At 47.3% G+C, this 20698-nt stretch overlaps 1 protein-coding gene across 10 annotated transcripts in view; it reads left to right on the forward strand.

Annotated features, from left to right (window-relative positions):
• Positions 1-20698, forward strand: part of RAPGEF1 (Rap guanine nucleotide exchange factor 1) — a 132796-nt gene that overhangs the window by 19602 nt on the left and 92496 nt on the right. The window contains exon 1 of one of the 10 annotated variants that reach the window (XM_088841062.1): positions 2630-3828. The exons of 7 other annotated variants lie outside the window; for them this stretch is intronic. In XM_088841062.1, the coding sequence (XP_088697188.1) occupies positions 3765-3828 (64 nt within the window). In that variant the 5' untranslated portion in view covers positions 2630-3764. Of the gene's footprint in view, positions 1-2629; positions 3829-20698 lie in introns of those variants that run through there. 2 more of the 10 variants (XM_055400483.2, XM_055400497.2) reach the window with 2 other exon arrangements.

A 20698-nucleotide genomic window follows, 5' to 3' on the forward strand; every position in this document is an offset into this window, starting at 1 on the left:
TTTCTCTTTTGAGCAGTGGGCAGTGCCTTGCAGGACTGCCTGATGCAGGTTTCTTCTGAATCCAGTTGTGTCTTGCATTGAGGATGTTGTTATTGCTGTTATTTAGTCCCTAAGTCATGTCCAACTCTTTTTGCCACCCCATGGGCTGTAGGCAGGCTTCTCTGTCCATGCGATTTCCCAGACAAGAATACTGGAGCTGGTTGCCATTCCCTTCTCCAGGGGATCTTATAAAGCCAGGGATCGAAGCCATGCCTCCTGCTTGGCAGACAGGTTCTTTACCACTAAGTCAGGGGAATCCCTGCATTGAGGATAGGACTCTGTAAAACACTTCAGATGTCAGTAGATGCAACCTTACCTCGCCAGCTTATGTTGCTTGCATTACTCTGATGATACAAATGTTTGTAAGTGAAACTTTATTTACGCTAAGGGAGTAGGTTGTTTACCAGAATGTTGCAGTGAATCATACTGATACAGAAGGAAAATATCCCTCATGATGGCAAATAATTTGTCTTTAATGTATTGTCTCTAAAGTTGGATATTCATAGATGATGAAAGAATATTAAAGAAACCCAGTAACTATTTAAGTGTGCCAGGCACCTTTAAAACATCATGTTGAAGCTTTAGACTGCCCTATGAAGTAGGCAACCTGCTAGTACATATTTTCCATATGGAAAAAATCAGGTCCAGGGAGGTCAAGTTCCTTTCTCAAAGTCACCCAGCTTGAAGGTGCCCAGCTAGAGGTCCAGATTGGGCCAGCTCTCCTCCAAAGCCAGTGTTTCCTGTCCTTCCCCGCTCTGGTCAGGAGGGAGAGGTGGCAGGTTGCCCAGCCAAGAGTTAAGATTCTGGGGTCTGGATCTGGCTGTGTCACTGAGGGTGGCGCCTTGACCCCGGCTCTGCCCCACCCGCACCCCAAGCTCTTGGGAAGAGACAGTTTCGTCAGTCTGTGTTCTTTAGGCCTGCCGTTCTGATCGGCAGCTGGGGGCTTGTGGTAGTCCTGCTTCAAGGAGTCACTGAGCGCTCCCTGGGGGCTCTGACTGACAGCAGCCTTACCTCTGCGGTGTCCTCGGGACAGTTGCGCAGGACACGGAGGCTGGGACGCTGGCCGTGCGCTCACCATTCGGGTGGCGCTTCCCTTCTGACCGCTGTCACCTGAGAGCCCCGTGTCCCCCTGAGGTGTGGGTTAGATAGTCACTTGCCCTTCCGGGGACAAGTCCCGGAGACGCTTTCTAAGAAAAGGCCATCAGATTCATCTTTGCCTGTCCCCCAGCCCCCTCACAGTTTGCAGGGAATCCTTTTGGGAGGCTGCGGTCCTGAGAGACAGCTGACCCACAGGGTCCTCCCTTCAGAGCTGCTCTCAAGGACATCTGCAGGTGGTTTGGAAGGTTTGGCAGTAACCAAGCTGTCTGGTGCTGGGGATCTTTTCCTAACGGTTCGAACGTGGCAGCCCCTAGATCAGCAGTGGCGGAGTCGGCCTCAAGCCCAGCTTCCAGCGGTGACCTGCTGTGCTGTGTGCGCACCGGTACGTGGAGAGCTGGCCCAGACCCGGTCAGTTCCTGACGGCAGGGTCTCTGCAGACTAACGGGGATGAAAAAGATGCGAGTGACGCTCCCCATCGAGGACTTGGCCTGAGCTGAGGAGTGGCGAAGGTGGACGGAACAGTGCTCTGGTGGACCCGTGCCCTGACTCTTGCCGGAAGGAGAGTTTGTTTGTGGACTAGAAGCTCTAGTTAACCCACTGTAGGATGTATTTGTTGGGGCAGGTGGAGAAGTCTTCATTTGTTTAGTCCTCCTGTCTGCCCGTCTGTTCATTGGTCATTAGGCATCTGCGTGTTCGAGTACTCTGCTGGTGCTGGGCAGCATTGTGTGCAGAGCATTTGATACGTTAAAACTTTCTTTAGGTGGAAAGAGACATTAGGATGCAGGTTCAAAAGTAGAACTTCTTTGATATAATGTGCTTCTATAGATAAATTGAACTAAATGTCTTGTGGAAGAAATGAGGTTAGACATATCTGGCACTGAACACTTGCCTAGGGAAAATTATTAGGTTTGGGGAAGGAAACTGAGGGCCCTTCAGAATGTGTCAGAAGGGTGGGGTGGTCACTGATGGCGACGGGGATGGGGCACTGGGTGTGCTGTGGGTGTTTGAGCCGCGGCTGGGTTGGCGGCCCCTCTGGGCATCTGGGGCTTGAGTCTGCGCTCTTTCCCGGTTCGTGGTTGTGGTTTGACTGGAAGGAGCGCTCCATGCGCAGTGTGAGGGTGGCGGGTGGCAGTGCCCTCCCTGAAGTGCCTGCTCTCCTTCCCACCCCGTCACTGGGAGAGTGGAACAGACATGTGCTGTTGGCTTTGAGAAGTCTGGACTCTCAGGCCGCATCGTGTGAAAATGACTTCTGTGTTGGGAGATGGGAATCAGAAACCTCAGGCTCAGTAGAGATCTGGATTTGGCTTCTTTGGTTCTGCATACACCGGCAGGATTCTCTTGCTCTCTTGGAAGGGGCCGTGGCCGGTGTGGCGCCCTGGCCGTGGTGCAACACACTGAGCAGTGGAGGCTCTGGCGCGCTGAGTGCCCTTTAGACTCTGTCTCTTTGGCTCTGTGGGCCTTTTTTGTCTTTTAAGTTTTACTCTGGCTCCCCCATCCTACCCTCCAGTCACTTTGATTGCGTGCCTTTGGCCAAATTGGCTGAAGCCAGGTATCTGCCTTCCAAGCTACTGTGGTTTCACAGTCAAACTGTGTGACCTGATGGCGGTAACGATTTCCCAGGGGGACTCCTAAGTGTCTACCTTATTCGGTCCTCATCACGGCCGAGGAGGTGGGACTGCAGCACTCTGCGATGAGGAAACCGACACTGCTGTGCTCAGTGGCCCGGGCGTGGGGTCCCAGCTCCCCGCCGCCCGTGCAGATTCCTGAAGAGCTGCGCTACCCTCAGGCTCTGGGGGCTCAGTCAGTGAAATCTTTCCGTGTACCTTGACATTTTCTTTTCTTTAATTTTTTCCCCCACAGAAAAAGTGTATGATTCATGCTCTTTCTTCCAGGAAGTCCATTGTTCAGAATTTAGGTGGTGCAGCATTTTCTCCAGAAAGGTTAATCCCAACGTAGACTGTGCGACTGGAGCTTGAGGTTGCAAACTGCTGTTTGTCCTCCGAGCTCCTCTTTGGAAACTGAAGCGCAGCCTGCGTCTGGACGCTTGTTCACTCTCCCCTTGGAAACACAGTCTTCGTGCAGCCAGTTTGTTTTCGCTGGTGGGACTTGTCCCGTGACGCCCACTGGTCCAAGGGCTAGAGCCTTAAAAAGAAGGCGGCCCTGGGGCCTCCGTGACACTCTTTCTTGTGGCGCACCCCCAAACTGGTCTGTTTTTAGTTTTCAGCTTCTTGATCACGTGATTCCCCACTCCTCCCTCAAAGGAAAAGCATCATTGATGGAGTTTGGAAATGAAGTTCAGTCTCTGAGGCTGCTTTTGTGCCGATGAGTATTGGAGTGTCAGGAAGGCCGAGGAGGAGCTCCTAGAATAGACAGGTCCGGAGACCCACCGCCGGGGCGGTAACAAGCCTCATATTCTGATTTCCTCCCTGGAAGTGAAGAGAGTTGGAGAGGCAGGAGGCAAAGACCTTTCAGAGCAGAGTTCAAGTTTTTCTTGCACGGGCTCGCCGCTGGGTGATGGGGATGTCTGAGAGATGAATCCCCGTCCAGCTGGTGACTTGGTCCGTGTTTGCTCTTCAGCAAAGACACTTGGGCTTGGAAGGCTCTGTGACCCTCTGGCTTAATTTAGAATGGGCAATGCTATTGAAAAACAGAAGCCCCTGAAACGAAGCCACCTGTGTCCCTGGAAACAAGGTAAGAAGACCCTGTGCTTCGTCCCGGGGAAGAAGGGCTTTGGCCTCTGTCTGTTGGGACACTCGGTGTAAAACCAGACCTGAGCCTGTTGGTGGGGAGCCTTCAGGTCAGACCATGCTTCCAGTTCAGCGTGGTCTGAAGACAATGAACAGACAGTTCTGCTAAGGAATGAAATGATTTGCAGCTCTGTGATGGCCTGACTTGGCTGAGAACTTTAGTTCAGTTTGAGATTTTTTTTATTCAGTGCAACACATGTCGCTGGGTTGAAATTTTTCAGTTTTAAAAAATATCCCAAAGGAAAATGTTGATATCCAGGAGTTTGCATTTTTAGTGACAGTTTGGTTTAGAGAATGTTAATAATAGCTTTTAAAGATATAGCACCTTTCTTCCAAAGAGTTCAAAGTACCTCCTATTAAAAAAAAAAAAAAAAGAGCAACCTTGTATTTGTCTATCCTTGATGTCCATGATACAGGACAGCGGCACCTAGTACCACCTCCTCTGTGTCACTCGGGCTTGTGTTAGTGTTACCTCTGAGAAGGAAGAAGCCAGAGGGAGCACACAGTAGTGTGCTGTGGTGTGCCTGAAACTGGAGGACCCTGAGTAGGGTCCCAGGGCACTTGCTACCCTTGTTCACTATTAACCTAGCAGACCAGCAGTTTGCAGACCGAGCAGGCACCAAAGCACCAAAGATAGTGCCCACAGGGCTCCATTAGGTATGGACTCTTTTATCTCCACTTGCCAAAAAGAAGGGAGGTAGCACCTGACCTGGCAAGACAGTTGGATCACAGGTGTGTGCACAGGTGTGTGTTTATGGACAGAAATATAACTGGGAGGAAACGCATGGAAATGTCAGTGAGAGTTGTCTTTTGTGGTCAGGTTATGGACAAGTTTTTTTTCTTCTTGAAAAAAGTCAGTGGGATGCTAACTTACCCCTCTAAGTTTCCATCAGTCATCGAGTTAGTTTGGAAAAGGTACTCCTTTCTGGTCCTTTATCAAATCCTGCTTTGAATAAAAAAACGATAGAAGACATTTGAGGGACAGACCAGGAAATTTGAATATGAACTGGGTGGTAGATGGTATTTGGAAATTGTTGCTAAAACCATTGTGTGATGGTGGTAATGAGTCATGTAGGAGAATGTCCATTTTGGTGTCGTCATGCTGAAGTATTTAGGAGGAAAGGGTTATCCTGGCTCTAATTTTGCTCTAAAATGGTTCAGGTGAGTGAGTGAACACTTGCATATGGGTAAGAAAAACAGAATCATTTTAACAACTGTTAGAATCCAGGTAATGAATATATGAGATTTGTTATATTTTCTTTAATGTACTTTACTCACTTAGGGGAGAGAAACATTAGAAAAAAAAAAAAGAAACAGTTGCTTTTTATGTCATAATACTTTTTCCTTCAAAAGAATGACTCTTAGCAGACATGGGTATTTACATGTGGGCTGGGATGCAACACTGTCTCTTACTGCCGTGTGGGCTGGTATCTCCAGCTACCGAGAAGAAATGCCACATGATCCAGTAACACAAATCACCAATGTTATAACAGGAATTTAACGTTTTACTTACTTTCAAGTTGTCTCTGGTTTTCCTTGGGAAATGTATGAATGAAAGCTTCCACTGGAAGCAGCTGGGCTTACAGACAAAAATGAAAGCTTTTGTGTTGTGTTGTTTAGTTGTGTTCAGAAATGTAAATGAGAGGGGCTGATGGCAGGGATTTCAGAATCCACAGTGAATTGGGGGTAAAAAGAGCAATAAACTGCCGCTGATTTATGGGTCTTCACAAATTCTGTGGACCAGGGGCACGTCTCTGCCAATGAAGGGATTTGGTTTGTGCATAAGAGACCCCGTATCTACAGTTTATTCTGTGATCCAACATCTGTGGGTGCTCTGCCAAGGACCCATGATAACAGGGGTGTGGAGTTTATCTGTTCTTCACAGTAAAGGCCGTTGATGTTTTGAAACAGGAATTTCAGAACAGTGTTCAGGAATGATTTTGTGAATCCTTGTCACCACCCTGAGCCTAATGTGAAGTCCAGGCTCAGCACGAACATGAAATCATAGGGAATGACTTGATGGTTCCAGGCTGGAGGGCAGGCAGCGTGGAATCAGTGCCTTGCTTTAGGGGCAAGTGCAACTGGGTCTTGTCCTTGTGTGTGGTTGCTGCGGACAGCTGCAACAGCCCTGGCTCCCTCTGACTGCTGTCCAGCCTGTCTGTTGGCCTGCCATGGCAGACTTTAACCTGAGCCGGACAGTTGTGATTAGGAAGGTCAGATCCAGAATAAATTCTGAAGGGACATTTAAAGGAAATCATTATCTGCCTTTTAGATCATTTGTATTTCTGCTCCCATGTTGTAGATCTGGGAGGTTAAAAAACTGAGGTGACTAGTTTGAGAAACATGAATCTCACTGTCTCTGCTCATTGTCACCCTAAAAGAGCATTTTACACGCAGTAATGTCTCTGTAATGATTTTAAACAGTGTGAGACGTAGACCCTTTGAAGGGACCAACATTATACTCTCTGACTCTTACAATCCTAGTTTTTCTTACAGCTCTCAAAACCCAAGACTTAAGAAAGAGACAGTACAGCCTTTTTTTGGTTTTTACACTAACGAATGCTTGCCGTAGTCGATAAATTGGAATCATTTGTATTACCATGCTGAGTTCTAGCAGGTCCCTGCCCAAAAATATAGGATGGGAGATGGGATAAGGTAATAGCTTCTATGATCCTCCGTGACCCAGCCAGCCAGAGCTCTGCCCTGTCTTGCTGTCTGACTTTGAACAAGTGAATTCTGGTTACTGCATGACCTGATCAAAAACCTGAGGGCTGTCTGTCGGGGTCGTGGTTCTGCCTTCCACACCCACCCAGCACTCGGTGGTGAGTGCTGCCTGGCTCCCGGCTCTACCACAGGTGTGCCTGGGGTATGAAAGGCGCTGCGTGGCTCCTGGTGCATGGCAGATGCTACCGGTGCTGGCCTTCTGGCTTTGCAATTCTCTGCCCAAAGTAGATACATTGGGGGATGACACAGGTACAACCTCCTGTATCCCACAGCAGTTCTGAATTCACGAAGACTAAATTTATCAACAGTTGTTCACACTGCAAAAAATCGCTTCACTAAAGGTACTTAAATCATTTAGTCAGCGTTTGGTTGTTGATGCTTGACCCAGACACCCAGGGAAACCTTCAGCCTAGAGCTGCACTGAACTTCTCTTAAATATACCTGCTATCCCATGCTCTCAGAAGACTTCCTTGTTTCTTCTGGTCCTTTTTTCCCCCCAGGAATAACTTGAAGGGTGGCTGACAGTGTTTATTCTGGCTTAGGGGAATACAACATGAGCAGATGTTTCCTTGGGAATTAAACATTGTGGCTGTAGTTGCATACTGAATTATCTCCCTCAGAAAGCCCCCAGCCCGAGGCCACACTGGCATGGCAAAGGGAAATATTAATGATTTGCATGTTTGTACACAGCTGGGTGTGAGCAAGTGAAACGAGCACCCTCAGTGGAAGCGCTGACTATAAAAAGTGTCCTTCCCAGGCTGGGGTGCCTCTGGGCTTTGCAGCCCCCAGAAGGAGGTGCCTGGCTGGGGTGGGGGTGGGGAGTCATGGATTTGCATAAATTCAGCACGCACTCTGGTTCATTTGCCACAGGGGCAGATTTATAATTGTCTGGATTCCAGTTAGCAGTGGTGTTTAGACTTGCCTCTACAAGCTTGTCCCAAGCTGGCTAGAGTGCCAGATCATTACCATTGATAGCTTTTCTGGCCGCAGCTGGAGCTGGCCTCCTTCCCCCCAGGCCCACCACCCCCATCCGTTGTCTGCCCTCACTCCATCGCTTTGGGGGGCTGCCATGATCCGGAACGTGCTCCAGAACATGTAGGGTCAGGTGCTGCGCTCCTGGCACCCCGCTCAGAACGTTCCCGCTGAGAGAGGCCAGCCACATGACTTTACATATCCCAACCTGTTTCCTAATTTCTGTGTGACATTAATAATAACGCATACCTCGAAGGACTGTTATGCACAGTTAAATGAGATAATTCATGTAAAGGGGTCATAGCCCTTAGCATATTCAGGCACTTCATGAATCATAGTCATTCGTGTTATCACACGTTGCGTAATAGAACGAACCCTGGTTTTACACAGGCCAGCTAGCAGTGGGAGCTTGGCTAACTACCCACTTCCTTCCCTCAGTTGAAGGGATCACATGCCAGATGATCTCAGAGGTGCCTGGTGAGCTGTGAATCAGTGGCCATCCGCACTCATCATGGCTGTTCGTGTCTGCGAGCTCCCCTGGTGTTCAGTACCTGCAGAAGGCACAGGTGCTGCTGGGAATCATGGTCCCCGGGGCACTTTGTATGGTGCTGAATTTCTTTGAAAGTCGTTACTGCAGGACTGGGCATAGTTGAGCTGTTCTTAGTTAACTGGAGTATGTTACTAACCAGGAGAATCCATTTTCCCATCCTGAATAATGTTGAAATGTCTCTTTCCTAATTGCAAAGTGGTTAAGAGCCTGTACACTGGAGCCCAGGTGCCAGGGTTGATGCCTTGGTCTCCCACTTCCAGCTGGCTGATGGTTGGCAAGTTCCTTAACTCTTGGGCCTCATTTTTCTCATTTATAGATAGTACCTACCTCATGGGGTGACGCGAGGATCAAGGGGTTTATGCATGTAAAATACTTAGCAGAGTATCAGACACATAGTATACATCCGGCAAGAGTTTATTGTTATTTTTAGGTTAAGTGCAGGGAATTTACATTTTATCTTAGGTGAAAAGATGTTATGTTATTAAAGAAGAAATTGGGAAAAAATTGACAAAATGCCAAGAAGAAAATGCATCTTGCATGTCTGGATCTAAAGGGCCTGAAACCTGGTAGGTGAGCTGAAGGACAAGCTGTTTACTGGTCATCTTTTCCAGAGCTGCTGCACTCACATGCGTGTTTTTCATGTGTGGTCTTCAGAGCTACCGTAAGGACTGGAATTCTATCATGTTGCTCTTCCATAACTTATTAGATTGTGCACCCGCTGCTGGATATTGACATTGTTTTCCTCTTTTTGCTGTAAGAGATAAGGTAACAATAAGCAGCTGTATTCATATGTTTGTGATTTGCTAGATGATCTCCTTAGCACAAATTCTCAAGGTAAAGTTCCCAGTCCGGGAACCTGCCATGGGCTATTGCCGCGTTGTTTTTCCAAAAGGCATGTGTGTGTTAACATTTTCATGAGCAATGCATAAATGTATCAGATAGCCACAAGCACATCCGTGTTGAATGTTGTCATTTTGAAATTGTTTTCCTTGTAAAACTTAAACTGGTTTTACTAATGCCACCATGATGCAGGCATGGGGCTCAGAGAAGGGATTGGGAAGTTCAGAAGCCATTATCAGGGCTAAGAATCTATTTTTGTTTCAGATTTCTGTTTTCCCATGGACTTTTGCATTGGACTTGGCTCAGTCTCATTCAAGTGTTGAGTTTCACAGAGAAAAGGCATGATAAGATTTCAGAGATTCTCATTTACCGTCACAACTTTTTGTCTTTTGCCTCCCAGGGAGCAGTGATTATTAAACACTTTTGATTTCCTTACGTGAAAGGGACAGAGTGAGCCCAGAAGTGATACACTAGCATCATTAGCGTAACACTTGCTGTTCAGCCGACTCATCCTTTTTCCTGTCCTGTTGGGGGGACGATTCGTTACCATTTCCCCAAATGCTCCTACGTGATTGGGCACCAACCCAATTGTTATTAAAATAGATATGCTGTTAGACTGCTTGCTTCAAACCTTGCTGCAAGGGCAGTTTGGGTCAACAAATGCAGAACATCAGGATATTACTGTGATGGACAAAGATGATGTCCGTGCCCGTTCATTGTGGGGTTCCAAGTCGTGAAGGGTATGACCATGCACAGGCTTCCGGGCAGGAGTTTTCAAAGCAAAGGTTATTTAGCATGCTTCTGGAATTAGTCTTGGGCTAGAAAAGAGTGGTAAAACTCTAAAATGATTCCCTAATTTGCCAGTGAAGAAATCGAGCCTTAGGAGTGAAGTGGGACTCCCCTGGCAGTCCAGTGGTTAAGGTGCAGCGCTCCCAGAGCAGGGGCACAGGTTCAGTCTCTGGTTGGGGAACTGAGATTTCCCATGCTGCAAGATGCAGCCAAAAAAAAAGGAAAAAAAAATGAAATAACTTGTCTGAAGTCTTGCAACTACTTTGTGGCTTAGTATCTCTAGCTACTTAGTGGCTTAGTGTTAGGATAGTAATAGAACAGTGATATAATGTATGTAATAAAGATACATGATGATACAGCGTATTGCATATATGATGGCTATGGATTTTCTATTTATAAAATGTATTTACATGTTACAGAATATATGTTCAATACATTGTGTGTATGATACGTTATATATTGTATCTTCCATATGCAAAGTGTATAATGTGATATAATAATAGATGTAATAATAATACAGCAATAACATATTGGGAATAATATTACAATAACGCTGGTAGCTTCTTGTATGCCAGATTTGGTCCTAAGAGATCTGGATACTTTATGGGCTTCCATTAATCTTTTTTTGTTGTTGTTAAGTGAAAGATCAAATGTAGGAAATGGAAGCCATAAGTGTGATGGAATTTTTCTCATGAGAAACATGGGGTGTTGTTTTGGGTGTGGATAAGAAAAGGGAAGGAAACTTCGCTTTGTCATCAGATATTTCCAAATTTAGAACAATATCTACCCCTAGCCATTGGTTTTAGGATATGCTTTACCCCGGGAACATGCGTAAAATACATTTCCGTGTTTGGCTGTTACCAGTATTTAAGATAATAGCAGTGGCCACTGGCCACTTTATCTCTAATTACCTTTTGGCAGTTATGTTAGGGCACTTAGTTTTGGAAGTCACATCTTGCAAATACCTAGGTCCCTGTGTCTGGGGACTTTGTGGTCTACAGCTGAGGAATTTGCCCCAGGATGGCTCGTCTTTGTCAGGAGTGGGTAAATTTAAAGAGCCAGGTAGTGCTTTGCAGGCAAGAGGCAAAATCAACACCATTATGTGGGTACTTATATGACCAGCTAAGGTGAAACCATTTTATGGCAGATGAGAAAACCATTCTTCCCTTGCAGGCTATATACAGGGAACATAACCAAGAGGCTGACAGGATTCGGGCTGCCGACAAGAGCGTGCTAACCCCTGATCTGCGGGGTCTTTTTGGTTTGGTGCTCTCTGCTGTCATTATTCGGAGAAGGCAGTGGCATCCCACTCCAGTGCTTTTGCCTGGAGAATCCCAGGGATGGGGGAGCGTGGCGGGCTGCCGTCTATGGTGTCACACAGAGTCGGACATGACTGAAGTGACTTAGCAGCAGCAGCAGCAGCTGTCGTCATTACTGGGGAACTCAGAAGCAGGCCACTTGTCAGTCACCAGAACTATTCACATTTCAAGCCAGAGAAAGGACTTAAATATCACCCTCCAACAGCCTAATTTTTAAAATTGAGATTACTTAAACTGAACCTTCTGTTTTCTAGCCTTTCACACCATTCAGGTCTTTATCTATAAAAATACAATGAGAAAGAGATCGTAGAAGGTTTGAAGAACCTGGTACTTTGAATATGGAGGCCTTAAATGGTTTTCCTTTACCGTTAAATGGGGCACTGTAATAAAAATATTCCACCATTTATATAATCATTCATTGATTGACAGACTTTCTTCCATTCAACAAACATTCATTGAATGGCTCCTGTGTCAGGCACTGTTCTAGGTACAAGAAATATCTAATGAAATCTTAATACATCATTGGCTTCTGAAGTGTATAGTTTAATATGAACAGTAAAATATATAGTCTGTTAGATGACAGGCACCACAGAAAGAAGACAGGGAGGGGATGTCGGACTGGGAGAGGGGCTGGTAGTGTTGCAAAGACTGGAGAGGGGAGAGGGCTCAGCTGTGAGGAGTCGGGTGGGAGGGCCGTGCCATGTGGGCACATATGCTCTGGAGAATGGGGAGCTGGTACAGAGGGCCTGGACTTACAGGATGGCGTGAGGTCTGCATGGCTGGAGTGGACTCGGGAGGGACCGGTGAGACTGAGGGTCAGGGAGAAGCAGAGCCTTGTGGGTGATGGGGTTGAAGGGAAGGCCAGTGGGACTTGCTCAGGGGTGATGTGTTGGGTGTGAGAGAAGAAGAGGTGTTTTAGTCTGAGCACTTTGTCTTATAAACGGAAGAGTGCCGGAGGAGTGGATGGGAACCTCGGGGTTGGGGGAGGGGGTCGGGAGTTGCGTTTGGCACAGGTTGAGTTTGGGGTGCCTATTAGAGACCTAAAAGAGGTGGTCACTAGGCAGGTTGAGTGTCGGAGTCGGGGTTCAGAGAAGAAATCTGGGCCTTTTTGGGTCTTTGACTTTGAGACTGGATGAGAGAGATTACTGAGGAAGTGAGTTAGAGAAGAAACCAGAGACTGAGCCCTGGGACACTCCAGAATCAGGAGTTTGGGGTGATGAGCAAGGTCCTGCGGTGAGGCAGGAGGAGGCTCGGAGACTGTGTGGTCCCGGGAACCGGGTGCAGACAGTGTCAGGGGCAGAGGACGAGGGCTGACAGACGATGCTGGTCAGGGCAAGTCACGTAAGGACCGAGACTTGAGCGCCGGACTTAGGGCCATGGCGTTCACTGGAGACCGCGACCAGTTTCAGGGCGGTGCTGGAGGTGAAAGGGGATGTGAGAGAGAAGGGCCAGAGAGGAAATAGACACAGTGGGCATGAGCAGCTCCCTGAGGGCTTTTGCTGCAAGACAGCAAAGACAAGTTGGCAGTTGTTGAGGGTAGCGGGGTCAAGGGAGAGCTTTTTTTTTTTTTCATTATTTTATTTTTGGTTGCATTGGGTCTTCGTTGCTGTGAAAGGGCTTTCTCTAGTTAGAGAGTGGGAGTTACTCTATAGCTGCAGTGCCGGGGCCTTTCACTGTGGAGGCTTTTCTTGTTGAGGAGCACGAGCTCAATAGTTGTGGTGCCCAGGCTTGTTGCTCTGCGTCATGTAGGATCTTCCTAGACCAGGAATTGACCCTGTGTCCCCTAATTGGCAGGCAGGTTCTTATCTACTGGACCACCAGGGAAGTCCCAAGGGAGACCTTTTTTAAAGGGAGAGATAAAGGCTGCTGAATCATAAAGATGACTGAATGCAGATGCGAGTGATCCGATCCAGTGCAGCCGCTCAGTCGTGTCTGACTCTCTGCGACCCCATGGACCGCAGCACGCCAGGCCTCCCTGTCCATCACCCACTCCCAGAGCTTGCTCAGACTCAGTGATGCCATCCAACCATCTCATCCTCTGTCACCCCCTTCTGCCGCCTTCAATCTTTCCCAGCATCAGGGTCTTTTCCAATGAGTCAGCTCTTCACATCAGGTGGCCAAAGTATTGGAGTTTCAGCTTCAGCAGCAGTCCTTCCAGTGACTATTCAGGACTGATTTCCTTTAGGATTGACTGGTTTGATCCTCCTTGCAGTCCAATGGACTCTCAAGAGTCTTCTCCAACAACACAATTTAAAAGCATTAACTCTTCGGCGCTCAGCTTTCTTTATAGTCCAACTCTCACATCCATACAGGACTACTGGAGAAACCATAATTTTGACTAGATGGACCTTTGTTGGCAAAGTGATGTCCCTGCTTTTAATATGCTGTCTAGGTTGGTCATAGCTTTTCTTCCAAGGAGCAGGCATCTTTTCATTTCATGGCTGCAATTACCATCTGCAGTGACTTTGGAGCCCAAGAAAATAAAGTCTCTCACTGTTTCCACAGCTGTTTGCCATGAAGTGATGGGACTGGATGCCATGATCATAGTTTTTTGAATGTTGAGTTTTAAGCCAGCTTTTTCACTCTGCTCTTTCACGTTCATCAAGAGGCTCTTTAGTTCCTCTTCACTTTCTACCATAAGAGTGATATCATCTACATATCTGAGATTATTGATATTTCTCCCGGCAATCTTGATTCAAACTTGTGCTTCATCCAGCCTGGCATTTTGCGTGATGTACTCTTCATATAAGTTAAATAAGCAGAGTGATAATATACAGCCTTGACGTACTCCTTTCCCAATTTGGAACCAGTTTGATGTTCCATGTCCAGTTGTAACTGTTGCTTCTTGACCTGCATTCAGATTTCTCAGGAGGCAGGTCAGGTGGTCTGGTATTCCCATCTCTTTAAGAATTTTCCAGAGTTTGTTGTGATCCACACAGTCAAAGGCATTGGCATAATCAATAAAGCAGAAGTAAATGTTTTTCTATTGTTTTCCTGTGTATTCTATTGCTTTTTCTATGATCCTGCAGATGTTGGCAATTTGATCTGTGGTTCCTCTGCCTTTTCTAAATCCAGCTTGAACATCTGGAAGTTCATGGTTCACGTACTGTTGAAGCCTGGCTTGGAGAATTTTGAGCATTAGTTAGCTAGCGTGTGAGATGAGTGCAGCTGTGCAATAGTTTGAATATTCTTTGGCATTGCCCTTCTTTGGGATTGGAATGAAAACTGATCTTTTCCAGTCCTGTGGCCACTGCAGAGTTTTCAAAATTTGCTGGCATGTTGAGTGCAGCACTTTGACAGCATCATCTTTTAGGATTTGAAATAGCTCAACTGGAATTCCATCACCTCCACTAGCTTTGTTCACAGTGATGCTCCCTAAAGTCCACTTGACTTTGCAGTCCAGGATATCTGGCTCTAGGTGAGTGATCACACCATCGTGGTTATCTGGGTCATGAAGATCTTTTTTGTATAGTTCTTCTGTGTATTCTTGCCACCTCTTCTTAATATCTTCTGCTTCTGTTAGGCCCATACCATTTCTGTCCTTTATTGTGCCCATCTTTACATGAAATGTTCCCTTGGTAGCTCTAATTTTCTTGAAGAGATCTCTAGTCTTTCTCATTCTATTGTTTTCCTCTGTTTCATTGCATTGATCACTGAGGAAAGCTTTCTTATCTCTCCTTGTTATTCTTTGGAACTCTGCATTCAAATAGGTATATCTTTCCTTTTCTCCTTTGCCTTTAGCTTCTCTTTACTTCTCAGCTATTTGTAAAGACCCCTCAGACAACCATTTTGCCTTTTTTGCATGTCTTTTTTTGGGGATGGTCTTGATCCCTGACTCCTGTACAGTGTCACCAACCTCCGTCCATAGTTCTTCAGGTACTCTATCAGATCTAATCCCTTGAATCTATTTGTCACTTCTACTATATAATTGTAAGGGATTTGATTTAGGTCATACCTGAATGGTCTAGTGGTTTTCCCTACTTTCTTCAATTTAAGTCTGAATTTGGCTATTAGGAGGTCATGATCTGAGCCACAGTCAGCTCCTGGTATAGAGCTTCTCCATCTTTGGCTGCAAAGAATATAATCAATCTGATTTTGGTGTTGACCATCTGGTGATTTTCATGTGTAGAGTCTTCTCTTGTGTTGTTGGAAGAGGGTGTTTGCTATGACCAGTGTGTTCTCTTGGCAAAACTCTGTTAGCCTTTGCCCTACTTCATTTCGTACTTCAAGGCCAAACTTGCCTGTTATTCCTGGTGTTGCTTGACTTTGTGCCTTTGCATTCCAGTCCCCTATGATGAAAAGGACATTTTTTGGGGGGTGTTAGCTCTAGAAGGTCTTGTGGGTCTTATAGAGCTGTTCAATTTCAGCGTCTTCAGCATTACTGGTCAGGGCATAGACTTGGATTACTGTGATATTGAATGGTTTGCCTTGGAAATGAACAGAGCTCATTCTGTCATTTTTGAGATTGCACCCAAGTCCAGGTTGCATTTTGGACTCTTGTTGACTATGATGACTATTCCATTTCTTCTAAGGGATTCTTGCCCACAGTAGTAGATATAATGGTCATCTGAATTAAATTTACCCATTCCAGTCCATTTTAGTTCACTGATTTCTAAAATGTCAATGTTCACTCTTGCCATCTCCTGTTTGACCACTTCTAATTTACCTTGATTCTTGGACCTGACATTCTTGGTTCCTATGCAGTATTGCTGTTTACAGCATCAGACTTTACTTCTGTCACCAGTCACATCCACAGCTGGGTGTTGTTTTTGTGTTGGCTCCGTCTCTTCATTCTTTCTGGAGTTATTTCTCCACTCTTCTCCAGTAGCCTATTGGGCACCTACTGACGTGGGGAGTTCATCTTTCAGTGTCTTATCTTTTTGCCTTTTCATCCTGTTCATGGGATTCTCAAGGCAAGAATACTGAAGTGGTTTGCCCTTCCCTTCTCCAGTGGACCACATTTTGTCAGAACTCCCCACCACTACCCGCCTGTCTCAGGTGACCCTACATGGCATGGCTCATAGTTTCACTGAGTTAGACAAGGCTGTGTTCCATGTGATCAGATTGGTTAGCTTTCTGTGATTGTGGTTTTCATTCTGTCTGCCCTCTGTTGGAGAAGGATAAGAAGCTTATGGAAGCTTCCTGAGGGGAGAGACTGACTGTGGGGGAGACCGGGTCTTGTTCTGATGGGCGGGGCCGTGCTCAGTGAACCTTTAATCCAGTTTTCTGTTGATGGGCAGGGCTGTGTTCCCTCCCTGTTGTCTGACCTGAGACCAAACTATGGTGGAGGTGATGAAGATCATGGCGCCCTCCTTCCAAAGGTCCACTCACTGCCATACTCAGTACCCCCAACCCTGCAGCGGGCTACCGCTGACCCACACCTCTGCCAGAGACTCCTGGACACTCCCAGACAAGTCTGGGTCAGTCTCTTGTGGGGTCACGGCTCCTTTCTCCTGGGTCCTGGTGTGCACAAGGTTTTGTTTGTGCCCTCTAAGAGTCTGTTTCCCCAATCCTGTGTAAGTTCTGTAATCAAATCGCACTGGCCTCCAAAGTCAAATTCTCAGTCCCTTTGCCAGATCCCCAGGTTGGGAAATCTGTTGTGGGTCCTAGAAATTTCTTAACAGTGTGAGAATTTCTTTGGTAAAATTGTTGTGCAGTTTGTGGGTCCTCTGCTCAGTGGCTCCAGGGTGGGGTTAATGGCGACCTCCTCCAAGAGGACTGAAGCCACAGACTGTTTAACCCAGGTAGCTGCACCCAGAGCCCACGCCCCTGCGGCAGGCCACTGCTGTCCCCCACCTCCAAAGGAGGCTCACACGCAGTCCGGCTCCGTCTCTGGGGGTCTCTGATCCTGGTGGGCACATGGTTTCGTTTGAGCCCTCCAAGCATCCCTGGTGGGCGTGGGGCTTGATTCTAAACGTGATTCCACCCCTCCTACTGTCTTGCTGGGGCTTCTCCTTTGCCCTCGGACGTGGGGTATTTTTTTCTGGTGGGATCCAACATTCTCCTGTCGATGGTTGTTGAGCAGCAAGTTGTAATTTTGGAGTTCTCGAAGGAGAAGATGAGTGCACGTCCTTCTACTCCACCATCTTTGAAGATAATCCAGTAGAGAAGGAACAGCTGAGGACTGGGGGAATTCCTGTCCGAGAGAGGATGCTGTAGCAGCTGTGTGTTTTGAGTACCACTCTGGCACTCAGTCAGTGCCAACAAATGAGTCCAGTGTTTAGTGACCCAGCAGTGCCTTAATTTAGTTGACGTTTCCGAAAGGGGCGACTTAGGCTGGAGTCCTGGTCTCAGCTGGGGTCCCTGTTGTGTTTGTGGTCAGCTGCCGGGAGGCTCACCTCTGCCCCAGCCAGGGCCCGAGGTCACTCACCTGGCAGCTGTGGAGAGCAAGGTGCACACAGCCTCCTGAGGCCCAGGGTCAGAACTGGCATGGTGTTGCCTCCGCTTAATCTTGTTGGTAAAAACATGTCCCAGGACAGCCCAGATTCAAGGTAAGAGAGAGACCCACCTCTGGATGGAAGGCCCCTGAAGTCAAGGGGGATTACTGTGACCATCTTTGCAAACAGGCCTGGGAACCAAGTGTATTGCATTTGAGCCTCCCAAGAGTTTTGTGTGATGGGCTTAGTATTTTATCTTCATTTCACAGATGGGGAAACAAGGTCAGTGAGGGTCTGGTGACTTGCTCAGGATCACAAAGCTGGTCGGGGGTAGAGTTGGGGCCTGAACCTTGCTTTCTCCAATCTTCTCTCTGTCCCACTGTCCTGAGAGTATGGGTGCACAGGCAGACTGGAGTGCTGCTTCCACTCTTTGTTGGGCAAGGGAATAATATTTTTGAAGGTGATGATTATCTCATAATTAAGATGGATTGAGGGAGGCAATTATATTGTTGTGGTTTGCATGTTTACTGTGGGGATTGGCCAGCTGTGTTTATTAGAATCCCATTGAGGTCACAGTGCTGTATGTAATTAGGACCTTGATTAACACAAAATGTATGTCTCCACTGTCAGCCAGACCCTCAGTGCCCTTTGACAGACTGTGTATGTGTCATTTCTCAGCTGACTGTCCTGTTCCTTGTAGCAGTGGTCCACATAGTTACCCCTGTCCTCAAGACCCGCTTCACACCTCCTGTGCCTTCAGGCAGTCTGACTTCCCGTCTGTGCCTTTATCCCTGCCTCTCCCCTCTGTCCCTGACACAGACACCCCGCTTCTCATCCAAGGTCGACTGCCTCTGCTCAAGTCTGCCTCCCTCCAGAACCTGTTGTGGTCAACATTTGTCTCCTCACCCAGATGGACTTCATGCTTTCCAGAAGGTAGAAAAATTAGCCTTAGCATCAGGGAACTTCGGCTCTGCTGCTGGTTGGGCAGCCTCCAACAAGTTGTTTCCCCTGAGGTTCCTGAACCTGAGACCTGAGTGGACAAACTAAGGCATCTCAGAGACCTCTCAGGTAGAGGGAGGTCTGTTTGCATTCATGGAGGAAGCCCTTGGCCTAGGGCTCAGCTCCCGGTGCAGTGGCTGCCAGGGCGTCCTGGGTCCTGTGTATCTGACAGCCCTCTGTCTGCTACAAGAGCAGCAGCCTTTTCTCGGCCCTGCCATCACTCCAGTGCCTGGACTCTGTGGGCCCCAGGTCTCCAACAGCTGCCCTTCACTTAGCTCATTGGGGAGACAGCTGGAGTTGGTCTGGGTGCTGATTCTACAGTCTCAGAAGATGCTTAGTTGGAAAGCAAAGGCCACGGGGAAGATACTTTTTTAAAGCTTTCTTTGGATAAAGGGAGCATCTCAGTGACTAATTAGGTTAAACCGAGCACTGCAGGTCTCAGTGACCTTGCTTACAGGGAGCCCAGGAGCTTCGCTCTCCTGTGAAGTCCCTGGGCTGGGGTTCCTCTGGCAGAGCTAGAGGGAGAGCCTTCCTGGAGGGGGGCCTGGGGCAGCGGGGAGGGCCTGCCTGTCATCCCGGAGGTTCCTGATGCAGAGCTGCTCTGTACCCTCACGTGCTTTGCTGTAAGAGGAAATCATCCTGCTACTTATCACGAAACCTTGGGGAAGTTACGTAATTTCTGTCAGCCTCAATTTGCTCATCTGTAAAAATGAAGACAGCTAATAACCCCTACCTCATAGGGCACAAGGAGGCGTGAACAAAGGATGGAGTTAGCTACGATAATGACTGTGTAAAATTCCCCTTTGTCTTACGTTGTAAATCATTGAGTGAAGATTTTTCATACTTTATGGTCACTCTGTACTTCCAAGTTGTGTCCTTGTAATATTTCTTACCCGTTCATTCACCGAGTTGGTATTTCTCTACTTCCTACATAGGGGCACAGCATGCTATTTTCTCTCTGCTCGGGTTATGATGACCTGTTCATTTCCCAGTGGTTGGCATCACCATATTCAGAGCTGCAGTTTGCTGAGTTTGTACTTCAGTGAAGTTGCTTACCTGGGGGCTAGTTTCTGAAGTCAGGTCATAAGGGAAACATTGCCTGTAGTCAAAATTACCCTTGAAAACCCCTTGAATCATCTATAATAAGCAGTCTACATTAGGGGAGTCATCAAATGTTTTCTATAAAGAGCCATATAATAAATAATTTGGGCTTTGCAGGCTGTGTATGGTCTCTTGTCACATATTCTTCTTCATTTTCTTTTTTTTTTTTTTTACAGTCCTTTATAGTGTTTTTTTAAAAACACAAAACTCTGGGAGATAGTGAAGGATAGGGAAGCCTGGCGTGCTGCAGTCCACGGGGTCACAAAAAACTGGACACAACTTAGTGACTGAACAGCAACAGTAATGTAAAAAACCATCTCAGCTCTGGGCCCTTTGAAAGCAGGCCTTGGTCTGCACGAGTCACCTGTGGTTAGCAGCCTCCAAGGCAGCCCCAGGGACCCTGTCTCTTGGCGCTCACAAGCCCAGGTGCAGTCCATCCCATCTTGCATCAGGGTTGATCATGTGACCAGTAGACTATGGCACAGGCGATAGATGGTTGTCACTTCTGAAGGTCAGTGGGTTCTCTCCCTCAGATCAGCTGCTCTGGGAGAGACAAGATGCCCTGTCGTGAGGAGAGGCTCCCGGGTGAGGAGCTGAGGCCCCCTCCTGCTCACAGCACAGGGGTGAGCTCGGAGACAGCCCTGGTCAAGCCCCAGGTGACGCAGCCCTGGCCGCTCCTTAGGCCGTGAACCACCTGGCTCGCTCAGATCGTTCTGTCTTTTGATGATTATAAAATCCTCAGCAGTGAAAGGGGGAACAATGAGAGGTTTAAAAAAAAAAAAAAAAAAGCCTGCTTGCCTGCAGAGTTTAATCCATTCCTTTTAACATTTAGTGTTTTTACCAGTCATCCATGTCAACAAAATCTGTTTATGGCTAGGATGCCTGAGTTGCCTGAGAGTATGATGAAGCTCTTCCGGGTGGACCAGACACTGAAGGGACCACTTAATCCACAACAACTCTCGCTGAGGTCAGTAGTGGGAGCCAGACGTCTACTTGGATCTGACGCCTCCTAGGCATTCTCTAACGTTTGTGATGGCACTCTGCTATAATACAGCAGTGCACTTGTGGTCTGTGGGGAGCTCGTGCTCCCCTACCAAATAGCTCCAGATGGCTTTGCTCTTTTTCAGCTTTGCTCAGAGGACC

The sequence above is a fragment of the Moschus berezovskii genome, chromosome 11 (assembly GCF_049115385.1).
Source record: "Moschus berezovskii isolate FMDL1 chromosome 11, NW_MosBer_1.0, whole genome shotgun sequence".
NCBI lineage: Eukaryota > Metazoa > Chordata > Mammalia > Artiodactyla > Moschidae > Moschus > Moschus berezovskii.